Below are 14,051 nucleotides of genomic sequence, written 5' to 3'. Positions count from 1 at the left end.
ACATATTGGGGGTCTTTATTTGCCATTTTTTCTTTTTTTTTTACAAATAATTATTTTTTTAATGTTTTTATCATGTTGGACATATACTTAAGCAATTTATTTAATGTGAACATAAAAAATCTAATTGAAAATTTGATTAATTATATAAATAAATGTATGATTAACTAAGCATGTTCACAAACATTTGCAACAAAATTTCTAATTAAAAAATTTAGTTTATAAATTTAAATGATTTCTTTCAAAATGTGATGAAAAAACTTACATTATTTACACCATATGATGGAAAAAATATGTGTGAAAAATATTTTTTTTACAATTTAAAAGAAACCTAAATAATAAGTTTCAATAAATGTGATAAAAATTAAAAATATAAAATTTTATAATATAATCAAAATTAATAAGTTTTGTACCATAGTAAATATTTTGAAAGTATATGTATTAAAATTATTTTCTGTACAAAAAATATTTTCTTTACAAATATAACTCTTATGTTAATAAGGGGTATATTGGTTGAAACAAAATTTTAAGAATCAAACTTAATGGTCAACTAACTATTGAATTGATGGAAATAGAATCTTAGGTATATAAAAGAGGTTTATGAGACATAGATTTTGATTTTAAAAGAGGTTTATACATTATTTAAGATAGAGGGAATGTTCTTTGTGATTTAGATAAAAAGGAGAGATAATTAGTGTATTTTGCTCTAAATTATATATCGGTTTATAAATTAAATAAATTAGTTTATAACAATGATACATATCGGGGATAAAATAAATGTTGGGATTAAAGTATAATTTTATTGAAAAGTGTTTAGTAAGATGCAATGGATATCTTGAATATTTAAAGGCACAATATTCCATCAACGTCTTAAACACAGCCAAATTCTGCAGAATAACTGATGTGGGGCCAAAAGGCCTTTGCAGAAGAGGATCACAAGTGTGAAGATATTGCCTTCTTTTAGCTGTTCTTATAACTACTTTAGGGTTAGAAGTTGTTTGGATATTCTAAAAGTATTTTTTCATAAATTGAGACAAATTTTTTCATATATTTATCTCGTATATTATAAAATTACTTTTAAAACTATGATTGGTTTCCATCCAAACACCCCCTTATAATAAAACATTTTGGGAAGCAATTATGACAAAACAAAAGAAAAGACTAATTGATTACAGATTGAAACTGAGATGGATTAGACTAAATGTTGATGCTTCAATCAATTAATATTTGGAAACAAGGTGCATGTGGAGGGCTTTTTAAGAATAAGAATGAAAGTTGGAAATGCAGTTTCGTGAGCAAGAAAAAAAAAAACAGAGAGAAAAATTGGGCTATCACCCGGGTGCTCTATGTAATAAGCATTAGAGGAGGGTTGATGCTTTGTTGAATTCAAGGGTTGCTAAATTGTAGAATAGTTTCGAGCGTTGATCATGTGCAATTGGGAGATATACTGAGTGGCGCATGAAAATAGGCTCAAAATATGATTGTCGAGAAGAGCATCATCAAGGAGCCTCCACCCCATTCTTTTTCCAGCCACAACTATTTTTTTAGTGGAAGTAATCATATTTGAGTGTTAAATATGAACACTTTCTTCAGTAAAGATTTGAGCCTCTACCATATTACATAGACGTTATATGACTTGATTTGACTAGGAAAGATACTCCATATTACTGCAAAAGAGGCTTTTTTTCCCCCTTTGGAGTGCCTAAAATTAGATTGATTATTTAATGGATCGAGACAGTAATTTAAGAGCCAGTAATATAATTGTGGTTATAAATTAGGATCAACCCATTACGCAATCATAGTTAGAATAAAATTCCATCCATTCTTTTTTATAAGAAACAACTACCACCTATTCCTTGTTCCTATTTATAAAAGGCATTTGGAGGATATTTCAAATTTTGTTCATTAATTTTTCATTTTGTTTCTATTTAATTACTCATCTCAATACACCACACATTCTGTTTTTTTCACAATTCTCTCTATTTTAATAATTTTCTTATTCTTTCTTGTAGTTTCCCTTAAGAGTATTTTGAGAAGAAAAGTTATAATTCTTACATGTTTATTGTATCTAATTTTAATCAACCTTTTTATCAGTGTAATATGGTTAAATATTTCTTACACACAGAAACGGGAGTATACTTCAATTAGTCAACAAAAAATAACATAATTTCATCAAAATATATTAAAAAAATGGAAAAAGTGAGGATAAATCCCTTGTTGAGAAATTAATTGTCAAATAGTCCTTGCGTTCAATTTAAATTCTCTTATGTGCAATCCATTTTGCCTTACGTGTAATCACTTCCCCTTGTCTGTCGCATCTTCACTCCATACAATTGAACTTTTCTTGTGTATAATTCATCTTCATTTTTGTGCAAGTTATGTTCTTTATAGGTAAATTAAAGGGAAAATCACTAACAGGTCCCACAGAAGGCAATTTATTACTCTGAGGTCCCACGAAATGTCAAAATCACTGACAGGTCCCAAGGGACCTCAGAGTAATATTTTCATTTTGTAAAATGACATTACTGCCCCTCATATTCCAGATTCACATTTGCTCTGTCATTACGATTTACAACTTCAGCAGCGACTATTAACAACCTAATGAGAGGGCGTTAACAATCCTAGCAGTATCCGTTAACAACTTACTTTATAGAATTATATAACCTCTACATAAGAGTAAATTATAACCAAATAATATAATACAACAACTTTAACACTAAAATGGAAAGCTTTTTGATATCATTAAGAATTTTAACTAGATCCAATAGGATTATAGTAATATTTTAATGCAAAGATCCATTTACAACCTCAACAGTGACTATTAACAACCGAATGAGAAGGCATTAACAACTTAAGCAGTATCAGTTAACAACTTACTTTATAGAATATATAACCTCCGTATAAGAGTAAATTATAACCAAATAGTATAATACAACAACTTTAATACTAAAATGGGAAGCTTTTTGATATCATTAAGAATTTTAACTAAACCCAATAGGATTATAGCAACATTTTAATGCGAAAATCCATTTACAATCTCAATGGTGAGTATTAATAACCCAAAGAGAGCTGTTGACAATCTAGGCAGTATCTATTAACAATTGACTTTATAGGATAATATAACCTCTAACAACTATATAAGATTAACTTTAAGACTATTTAGTTATAGTTTAGTTAGTTATAGTTCGAAGTTATATTATCCGATAAAGTTAGTTGTTAACAGACACTGCTAAGGTTGTTAACAATTCTCCTTAGGTTATTAATACTTACTGTTGAGATTGTAAATAGATTTTCGCATTAAAATGTTGCTATAATCCTATTGGGTTTGGTTAAAATTCTTAATGATATCAAAAAGCTTCTCATTTTAGTGTTAAAGTTGTTGTATTATACTATTTGGTTATAATTTACTCTTATGCAGAGGTTATATAATTCTATAAAGTAAGTTGTTAACGGCTACTGCTTAGGTTGTTAATGCCCTCTCATTCGGTTGTTAATAATCGCTGTTGAGATTGTAAATGGATATTCGCATTAAAATATTACTATAATCCTATTGGATCTAGTTAAAATTCTTAATGATATCAAAAAGCTTCCCATTTTAGTGTTAAAGTTGTTGTATTATATTATTTGGTTATAATTTACTCTTATGTAGAGGTTATATAATTCTATAAAGTAAATGCCCTCTCATTAGGTTGTTAATAGTCGCTGCTGAGGTTGTAAATCGTAATGACAGAGCAAATGTGAATCTGGAATATAAGGGGCAGTAATATCATTTTACAAAACGAAAATATTACTCTGAGGTCCTTTGGGACCTGTCAGTGATTTTGACATTTCGTGGGACCTCAGAGTAATAAATTGCCTTCTGTGGGACCTGTTAGTGATTTTCCCTAAATTAAATTCTTTATGTCTAAATAATGTTTTACGCAAATTATCTTCACTACATGTAACTCAACATCTCTTATGTATAACTTATCTTTTTTTTGGGCAAACCATCATCTTAGGGGCTGTTTGTCAATCAATTTTCTAACAAGAGATTTATCCCCAATTTTTTCTTTAAAAAAATTCAAGTATAATTATGCAAAAAAAAATAATGCTGTTTAAATAAAAGGCATTAATTTATATCCGAATTGAACTGCATATTATTCAACAAATCAAAGTTCCTAAAACATAAATATTCTATTTTCTTTAACTCCAAAAAAAAAAAACAACGTCACACATGTTTCAGGGTCGGGGAAAAAGGTTATAAAATTTTAATTTGGGTAAAACTTTTAACCAGAAGACTAGTTTGACCCAAGTTGAATTTCAACAGCATGCTATTAAGAAGAAGAAACATGAAAGGCTAACTGGAAAAAACGTCAATTGATATTTGATAGCAAGATAGTTGGCGTTCACTAGCGTTAAAACCTGCAACGGCCGGCCTATACGGAATCTATTAAACAACTGATAATAGCAGCATTCACCAATCACGAGCCAGATCGGTTGAAAGATTCAAACAATTCCCTTACGTCACAACCCGTGGTCTTCACCTGAACACTCATCATTCTCTCTTGTCGCCAATTGTTGTTCTTCTCATTATTCTTCTATTTGATTTTTTCCTCCTCAATCCTTATTCTTTAATTATCGCACGACGCTCTCATATGGACTTTCTCCGATCACCATTCTTCTTAATTCGTTGTCTTCCTGAAGTTCTCACGAATATTATTCTCAAATTTTCTTCCATTGGATTTGGAGACTCGGTGGTGCTGGATCGATTGGATTTCAGGTGGTTGTTTCAACGTTCCTGGATTGCGGATGAATGGAAATCTCTGAACCTTCTGCGTGGTGCGTCTCATTCTTTCTTTTATCTTCGTTTATGAGCTAGAGTTATTGTTTACTTGTGATGGAAGTCTCAGCATGAATAATAATAAAAAATAAGAGCACAATCGTCGAAGATGAATATAGTTACAGATCCTAATATTTCTTTAATTGTGTCCCTCAGCTTCATGTTTAGGCGAACAAGAATGTGATTATTATTGCGTCTTTCTTTATCCATTTCATATTCTTTTTCATAAAGTTAATAACTTGAGATCGAAGGCACTGCGAATAGTACATAAGAGCACCATTTCTGGAATTGATTCTAGTTACAGGCCCTGATATTTCTTTGATGTTATCTCGTAGCTTCATGTTTTTTTTCTTTTTTTGGCGACACTCTTAGCTTCATGTTTAGGCGAACAGGAACGTTTCTGAGAAATATTGCGTCTTTCTTTATCTATTTTATGTTCCGTTTCATATCAAGTTATTGTTAACTTGTGACAGAAAACATCATGAACAATACAAACACTATTTCTGAAATTGATCCTAGTTACAGATTCTGACATTTATTTAATGATATATCCTAAACTTCAAGTTTGGCGAACAGGAATTTTTTAACTATTATTACTTCCTTTTTAAAAATCTATTCTGTATATTTTTTCCGCCCACAGTTGTTGTTAACTTGTGACAGAAGTCAGCATGAATACTAGGAATATCATTTCTGAAATTGCTTCCAGCCAAAGATTCTGACATTCCCGTAATGCCTTTATGCTAAGGTGAACGGGAATGTCTATGATTAATATTGCGTCTTTCCTTATCTGTCTTATTTTCTTTTCCATATTCTAACTGTTCACTGATCATGGAGCTCACTTCAGCAGGAATTCTAAGAAAGATATTTATTACTGGATTTTTTTTATCAATTCTGATTTTGATATTCCTTATCTTCAGCTCTTAGTTATATATTTAGGCTTCATTGAATTGTTTCTGATTATATACAGGAAGGAACACCATCCAACCAAAATATTTTAACTTGTGGATTGAGCTTATTCTTTCCTTGTGAAGATTACTGCATATATCTAATTTCCAACATAAATGGCTTCATCCTTGGGGAAGCTCCTAGCTGAAGAAGGGTTCAAGGGAAGCAGAAGAATCACAAGATCCAAATCTTCCGTCCAGTCTAATCCTGATAAGATGCCCCATTACTCAATCAGGGACCAGGAAAGGAGACTATCTGTATCAGATGACAGAATTAGAGAGGAGAGAACAAAATCTTACATCTCACAATATCGGATTGGGGTTGAATTTTTAAATAGAGACACTGCTCAGCGCGGGAGACCAAGGGATAATCTTGCTGAAAGAGGGAAATTGGATGACGGATTGAAGAATGAAATTGCTGAGAAATCTTCCAGCAATGCGAAGTTGAGTAAAAAATTTGATAGCAAAACACCAGGACACACACCTAGAAATGAGATAACCAAGGTGGGCGACCAAGAAGATGGCAAAGTTAAAGATGTTTATTCCAATGAATTAATTGCAAATAGAGGGAAAGAAGAGTATTTGAATGACTTTAGGAATAGGGATAAGTGGCCCAGGATGCTACTCAAGGATGCAAAGCTGGATAAGAGGCACAGCAGCAGTTCCAGTACACATAAGGTTGGACAGTTGAATGGAAGTGCCAAGAAGAATATAAAGCGACAGGAGAGATCATACGGTCGATCAACTAACGAAAGCTTTGAAAATAGTTACGACAAAAATCATGGGCATGCTTTGCAGACAACGGCTGATGTAGCTCTCGATGAAGTTGCTGTGCAAGCAGTTGTTTCTATTCTAAATGGATATGTAAAACGCTTTCTAAACGATGAAGATTTTCGGACCACATGGCGTCACAATTGTTTTTCTTCCTTGAATTTCATTGAACTCGAAGATGAGAACAATACTGAGACCAAAGTCATAAGAAGTCTTGAACAAGCAATTGATACAATAGAACGAGCTGCTGAGGAATCTGTATCTGAAAAAGAATTGAAGAGAAACTCTTTGCAGCTAAGCATTATTACAGGTCTAAGCTTAAATGAATTGAAGTATGGTTTTACATGTGGGATACCGAATTATAAGTTGTCAGCCTGTGCTCATCTTTACCTCAGTGTAGTCTATAAGATACAGAGAAAGGGTAAGGTATCGGCGAAGCATCTTTTGCAAGTATTTTGTGATTCCCCTTCTCAGGCACGGACAACATTGCTTCCTGAATTGTGGGAGTGCTTATTTTCTCCACAACTTTCTCATTTGAAAGAATGGTACAACAGGGAAGTTCATATGCTGGTGAATATGACAAGCAGAACAAGAAAAATGAAGCATCTTGAAAAAGTGTATAATGAGCATTTGGATTCTGGGACTCATTCATTTGCTGTATACTACAAAGACTGGCTCACTGAAGGAGCAGAAGCTCCATCAGTTCCTTCTATCACCGTTCCTTCAACATCTGCTTCAGAAAGTCATTACGGAAGTTCCCTTGGTCATTCTTCTGGATTAGCTTCTTCCGTTGATTCATTCTCACCACAGCCAATGGTTAGCAAAAAACTGTATGATTCTGTCTTTGGTAGCTCGAGTAAAGCTGGAATTGACGAAGAGGAAGATAATGCCATGGAAGATAACTTACACAACTGCAAGGGACACTCATGTGTTTCATCTATTGCTGAACAAAAATTAACGTTTCCCTCTAAAATGGTTGAATATACCGATGAAGACACTGAAGAAGATTCCCAGATGACGCCGCTTGCTATTGAGCTCCATACTGTATGTTTTGACTCATTTTTATTATTTCTTTTCATCACATGTCTTAGAGTGCATTAATATAGCTATTTTCTCTATAACCATATGACTATAATGTGCACGCACAACCACAAATATGCATAAAGTGAATAGATTATTCTTACTGCTCTACAGCGTGATATTGAAAATCTTTTGCAGTTACATTATGATTTTTATGGCATGTTTTTTTCAATAAATTATAGAGTCACATGTACTTATTTGTTTCTCTCTTCTCTTGCTCTGCATCTAACACATCCTCGCATTTGTATATAATTTTTGACGTTTTTGGTGCAGAAAGGAACCTCAATGATAGATGAACAAATGTGGCAACGGAGAAGTGTCAGTGATGATATTGCTAACTCTTTCACACATGTAAAAAGCAACATGCTAGATGATCTACCGTATGAGAGAACTAATGAAGTACCTCTTACCAAGGTGACAGGATCTGTTTTAGGAATGCAAGATGCCAAAAGGCATTTTGATCACATTGTGTCTACTGGTTCACTGTCCAGTGAGGAATCAGTCTCCAACTCTGTTGCAAATGTAACGTGCTCTTGGCTATTTCTATTGTTTGATAGCGCCTTCTGCTTTTTGTGTCTTCTTTTTTTTTTTTTTTGGGTGACCTCCTCTAACATATTATTACTTTCATGCAGCCAACAGAGACGAGCTCTTCTCCTAAAGGTGAAAAACAATTACATTTCATTAATTTAAGCTCCATGAGAAATCATGTCTTGTTCTATCATCATTTAAGGGATAAGTGGTGAATGAAGAACATAACTACTTTGTTGCAGGGTTATATTTTCCAACTATTCCGCAGGAGTTCATTTGTCCTTTGACTGGAACTTTATTTGAGGAACCGACTACCCTTGAAACTGGTCAAACCTTTGAACGAGCAGCAATCAAAGCCTGGTTTGAAAAGGGAAACAGAACTTGCCCGGTGTCTGGAAATAGTTTAGATCATGCTGTCATGCCATTAACTAACCTTGTTTTGAAGCGTTTGATTGATAATTGGAAGTCAGAACAATTTAGTCGCATACTGGATTTTGCTTCTCAAATCGCGGACAAAGAAAGCCATAAGCTGAAACATGAAGAGGCTGCTGTCTTTAATTTGGAGAGTCTCATCACTTCATTGAATGGAGTAAACAGAAGAAATTATGTCAGACAACTCATCTCTATAGGGTTTCTGTCATTTCTTTTTAGGAGGTTTGAATTGGGAAATGTGGAAGAGAAAACACATGTTTTGGCACTCTTGGTAAATTGCAGTGAAGCAGATTCTAGTTGCATATATCAGATCGTGAGGAACATTGACAAAAAATGGCTTCTACAGCTTCTTTGCAGTGAGGATGTTGCCCCAAGAACAATTGCAATTTCGCTACTTACTGAATTATTTTCTCTTACAAGGTGAGTATTATCATTATTTTCTAATTTCTTGGGTTTTGTCTGGCACCTTTAATTTAAAATTTTATCATATTACCGTTGGTCTCACTCGTTTGGAAGTCTCTTTCCTATTAATGCTTTAGTTTGGATCTTTTGCACTAGCGCTAGCTGTAAGAGAGGGAAACACTGAGGCCCCAATTTTTCTAGCTCCCCTTTACAAATGAAATAAATTATTTATTGGAGAGGATTTTGAGTCCTAATGTTTTCTGTTTTTATTCATTAATCTGCGGAAAATGGAAAAGCATGAATCCTAGTCTGTGTCTTTGATGGGTTAGCGACAACTCAGTTTGAATGCCTTGCCTTAATTGATGATATTCTTTCTCATCAACTCCTTTGTCCACCGCTTCTAACTCTTTAAGCACTTATCATTCCATATGTTGCTTCATTAAAGCTGCTGTTAAACTCAGTATTTTTCCACCTTTAAATTTTTAAATGTTTAAGGCAATATATTTGCGCATCTTACGCAAACAAAGCATTATTATCTTCCAAAATATATTTTCGCATGTTACGCAAATAAATTTAATATTTCTTACTCATCTAAAGTAGAGTACCATACAAAGCACCTTGAAAAGGTTAAAGTTGCAAGTCTAATCTTCTTTATAACCATTACCATTGGAAAATTTTATAAAACAAATTTAAAATAAGAAAGATGTAGATACATGAGTTGAGAAAAGGCGTATGCACATATGGACTTGCGCATATCATTACCGCTTTAGTACTACTGTACTAGTACTAAACAAGGGATGAAGTATTGTTTAGCTCTGACATGTTGCCGAAGTGAAAGCCCATTGGAATTGAAATGCATGCCATAGAGTCTTACAGCCGCCGAAGGTAAATAGTACTTTACACTACCATAGCCTTATGGTCTCAGGGGTTGTGCTCTAAATTATTTGATCAATTAGACTTCGATATCATGTCGATGAACCACTTGGTCTAAAGATGAAATTCTTAGATCAACATAATGGTTTTAAAAAGTCTAATATGATAAATGATTGAGCTATTTAGTTTTTAAATCATGGCGGCATCATGTTGAACAAATTGTTGAGGGTAACTCCTTTGGGCACTTTAGTATATATAGTACTAGAATTTGAGTTCCTGCATAATTATAGCTCTTAGAATCACTAATATTGTTATTTTCAGCTATAAATTACTTTATTTTTTAATACATTTGCTGCAGAAATGATGTTATTTCCTTCTTAAGTGGCTTTGCTGGTCCGGATTTATTGAACACTATGGATGTTCTACTTTTGTATCTTCAGAATTCTTCTCTCCATCAAAAACCCCTTGTTGCTGTTCTTCTGTTGCACCTTGATTTACTGGTAAGTGCCAATACTCTTGAAAGCCTTATTCTGGTTTCCCCATCACATTCATTCAATGTCATTTTTCTTGTACTGTCAGAAACAATCTTGACTGTTCTGACATGAAAAGCATAAATGGATTGGGCAACATAAAAATCCTAGCGCATTCAATGTAGGTATCTTGGGAACGAGTGTCCTAATCTCTCACAATTTCTTAAATGATATAAGCTAGATATCGGAAAGTAATGACCTTTCTAATTAATTACTTGCATCAACTACGAGCATGTTGGAATTGCCGGTAGCTTAGAGAAAAGCATGGTGCAAACTTCAAAAGCCACGGTGGACACTATTTTTTATAATTTCTCTCGTTTGGATTGGCGTTTTTCGATATTGACCTATGCCAAAAGTAACTTTTTTTTTTTTCAACGCCATTTTTGGTTGCCTTTTTATCACACCGCTCCTGGCGTCTCATCCCCCATTCTGTTTTTCTTATTTGTTCTTCCATTTTTGTCCTTACTCCTCAACCCTCATGCTTCTTTGTTGTCTTGCCTACGTCCTGTGTCCTATTAGTACAGACGTAGTTTTGGGATAATATTATTTATATATAGTTATTCATTTTAAACGTTGTTATATTATTTATTTCCTTAAATTACTTATTTTATATAATTTTTATTAAAATAATTTCTTTAGTATTTATAATTTTTCCAACAAATATTTATTATTTTATTTGTCTAATTTTAATTTTAATACTTTTTAGAATTATTACGTTATATATGTATAACATTTTTATTTTATATTTATAATTTTATTTATTTTTTAACTATTATCACATTAAAAATATATAATATAAAACATTACGATTCAGTAAAATAGTAATATTTATGTTTTGTCCAAACTTACTTTTCTATTAATCATCTAAATAGGTTTTAACTTTTTAAACTGATTTTTTATAAATATCAATCCAAATATAAATCACATTACACTAACTGACTTTTACTCCAACTCATATTTGCAAAAGTCAGATGGAATAAAAGTCAGTTTTTCAACCGCTAATCCAAACACACCCTAAATGACATGCAAGTAGACTTGACGTGCAAGAAAGCAATATCATCAAGCAACTGAGTTTGCAAAATTAAAGATGAAAATTACACATTGACGGCTAAAAGAGAAGTTATTCAATAAAAGTTATCGCTAAAATTTGGTGTCTTTCCATTATGTCCTCTTTCCAACCTGTGATGTATGAAATCTGATCTCTGTAATTGGCTAGGACAACTTCTATCTGAAGACTCAGCCTCCAATGCATTGCGTATACAGAGAGGAGGCTGTGAATGCCATTGCAGTTGCTCTTGATGCCAGCTTATATGATGACAAGGTTCAAGAAAAGTGTTGCAGGGCACTGCTTATTTTGAAAGGACTTTTTGCTTTCAAAGGAAAGAAACAAGCCAAGGCTAACATTTTAAAGCAAAATGAAGATGAAAATGACAGTTCAGCAGTCAATTCTTGTGAGCATGAAGAAGAGGGCATAATATCATTGGTGTGTTTGCTTTCCAAAGTTATCTGCTTGTCTCTCATGGCCTTTTCCCCAATTATATTAACAATATAAGTAACTATTGCAATGACTCGCGGAGGTTTTTGTATTATGCATGTAATAATGAGTGCTAATGTCACAATTATGTGATTTATTTCTTTTCATAATTAACATGAATTTTTAACCTTCCAGTTTGCATTTATTGCTACAATTTTTGTTTCAATCTTATAATGCTTACCTCAGCGTCTAGATAGCTAAATTTCGTTATGCACTCCTTCAGCTATTGCAGTTGTATGCTTGTTTTTCATTGACCAAATGAACTAGCACTCAAGCTTCCAGAAATATTGATTCTTATGCAGAACATTTTAGCACTGTCATTGGAATCTTTTTTGCTTGCACAATTCACATGATGTAACTTGGCTGATATTTTAAATGAAACTGTAGGAAGATGACGAAGAAAAGAACCAAGAGTGGCTGATGAAGTTGTTAGAATTGTTGATTGGTGATGGAGAAAGCCCATTTTTGAAGAACATTTCAAGATGTTTAGCCTCTAGATACCTTGATTTGGTGAAGATATGCTTATTAACAGTCACATGGCTTAGTTCCAGACTTTCTGTACTAAGTAATTCTGGTTCACCCCTTCCTGCATTCCCAGCCATCATCTATCAGATGAAAGGAATACTGCAGAGTGGGGATCTTGAGTTCAAGACTCTTGCGTCTTTGTCCTTGTTTCATTTCAGTAAGATACCAGGTTTGTGAACATTTTCTTCTCTTTATTAACTTCTTAAAATTTTGGCCAATTTCAGAACTACTGCAAACAAGTACAATATTAGCTGTGAAAGAGAGAGAACTTTAACCCATTGGGCATCAAAATTTTTAAATTAATGGCTCTAAAACACCTGGAATCATAAAATCCAAGCTAAAAGAAAATTGCAAAATATGCATTAAGAATTATTAGATTATGAAGATTTTCAGGGTTCTAGTTTCTCTGAATTATTTTTCTATATGGAGGAAAGACACACAAGTAATGAAGGGAAGATACACGATAAGATAGAAAACAACCTATATGTGAGATGCATGCCAAGATAGAATAGTAAGGATAGCGTAAACTAGCTAATTAATGTCAGAAAAGATCACAACAGAAACCCCATTATTTCCCACACGCTTCCTTAGGTTGGGAAGTGAATATTAATAATGCTTAGCTTGATCTCAGTTCCTCAAACTTGATCTTTGGCTGTAGGCCCGGAGGTATTATTTCACTAAAGTGGTGACCCCATCCCTTGTGTTTGGAGGTTGTGATATTCCTATTTAATATTCTTTTCTGGTTAATCGAGTTATGTTGTGAACATTTTAAGGGATATCAACAAGCCATATTGATAATAATGGTAAAGATAAATTTTTTTTAAAATTAATGCATACATCATTTATGCACAGTTTTCATTATCTACAAATTTCTATTCTGTAGTCTAATACCTTAAATCCGGAATGTGCAGAAAGCAGAGCCCTTATGATGACTATGGCAGAAGATATTGCACTATCCCTCTTCATAGAATTGTTGATGTAACATGGAGTGCAAAGCAGCTTCTTATCATGTTAGGGAAGGATTTGTAATATTTAAGGAATAATTGGCGTATGCCATTCTGCCTGTTTTCAGGGATCCATTTTGGTGCTCTCAAATTTTTCTTTTACTTATGTAGGCTGAATTCGACAGGACCTGGCATAATCCATCCCCAAAGTAAGTTGTTTGCCTGGAAATGCGTTACATTAATTATTGATATATATATATATATATATTCTCTGTTATTTCGAGTTATGATGTGATATTTGTCTGTATATTTTTTATATTTAGAGAACAACTGCCAATATAATAAGTAGGATTCAACTAGTTTTACACTGGCCTTTCACAACATTTACAACTAGCTAGAAGTTTTCAACCGTGTTTTTAGTGAAATGAGGAGTATAATTTCATAGAAAGAATACAGAGTCAGCATTTGGTTTACGAAATTGACACTAGGCTGCAAATCAGCTATACATAGGAGAAAACAAAAGCTAAAGACCTAGCAAGTAATGGTTTTAGGGAGTGTTTGGATGAAACCAAACTATGATTTGGATAATAACTTCTGGAGAATAGATTATGGGGAGAATAGATTTTGTGAAGAATAGATTTTGTGAAAAAGTGATTCTAAGAAATGAGAGTG

At 33.0% G+C, this 14,051-nt stretch overlaps 2 protein-coding genes across 2 annotated transcripts; both read left to right on the top strand.

Moving 5' to 3' along the window:
* The first annotated feature begins 5,877 nt into the window (after positions 1–5,877).
* Positions 5,878–7,907, top strand: LOC114734945 (putative E3 ubiquitin-protein ligase LIN). Its single transcript, XM_028922591.1, has 3 exons — positions 5,878–7,575; positions 7,726–7,768; positions 7,885–7,907. The coding sequence occupies exons 1-3, from the start codon at positions 5,878–5,880 to the stop codon at positions 7,905–7,907; spliced, it is 1,764 nt and encodes a 587-aa protein (XP_028778424.1).
* A 650-nt stretch (positions 7,908–8,557) lies between these two features.
* On the top strand, positions 8,558–11,928 carry LOC114734947 (uncharacterized). The gene is made up of 3 exons (XM_028922592.1): positions 8,558–8,991; positions 10,205–10,346; positions 11,593–11,928. Exons 1-3 carry the CDS (start codon positions 8,558–8,560, stop codon positions 11,926–11,928), a joined length of 912 nt encoding a protein of 303 aa, XP_028778425.1.
* Positions 11,929–14,051: the final 2,123 nt, after the last annotated feature.

The sequence above is a fragment of the Neltuma alba genome, unplaced genomic scaffold, assembly GCF_004799145.2.
Source record: "Neltuma alba isolate B1F8T4 unplaced genomic scaffold, ASM479914v2 tig00013163_pilon, whole genome shotgun sequence".
In the NCBI taxonomy this organism is placed as follows: domain Eukaryota; kingdom Viridiplantae; phylum Streptophyta; class Magnoliopsida; order Fabales; family Fabaceae; genus Neltuma; species Neltuma alba.
Note: the sequence above shows the minus strand (reverse complement) of the source record. Positions and strands in the feature narration are given on the sequence as shown.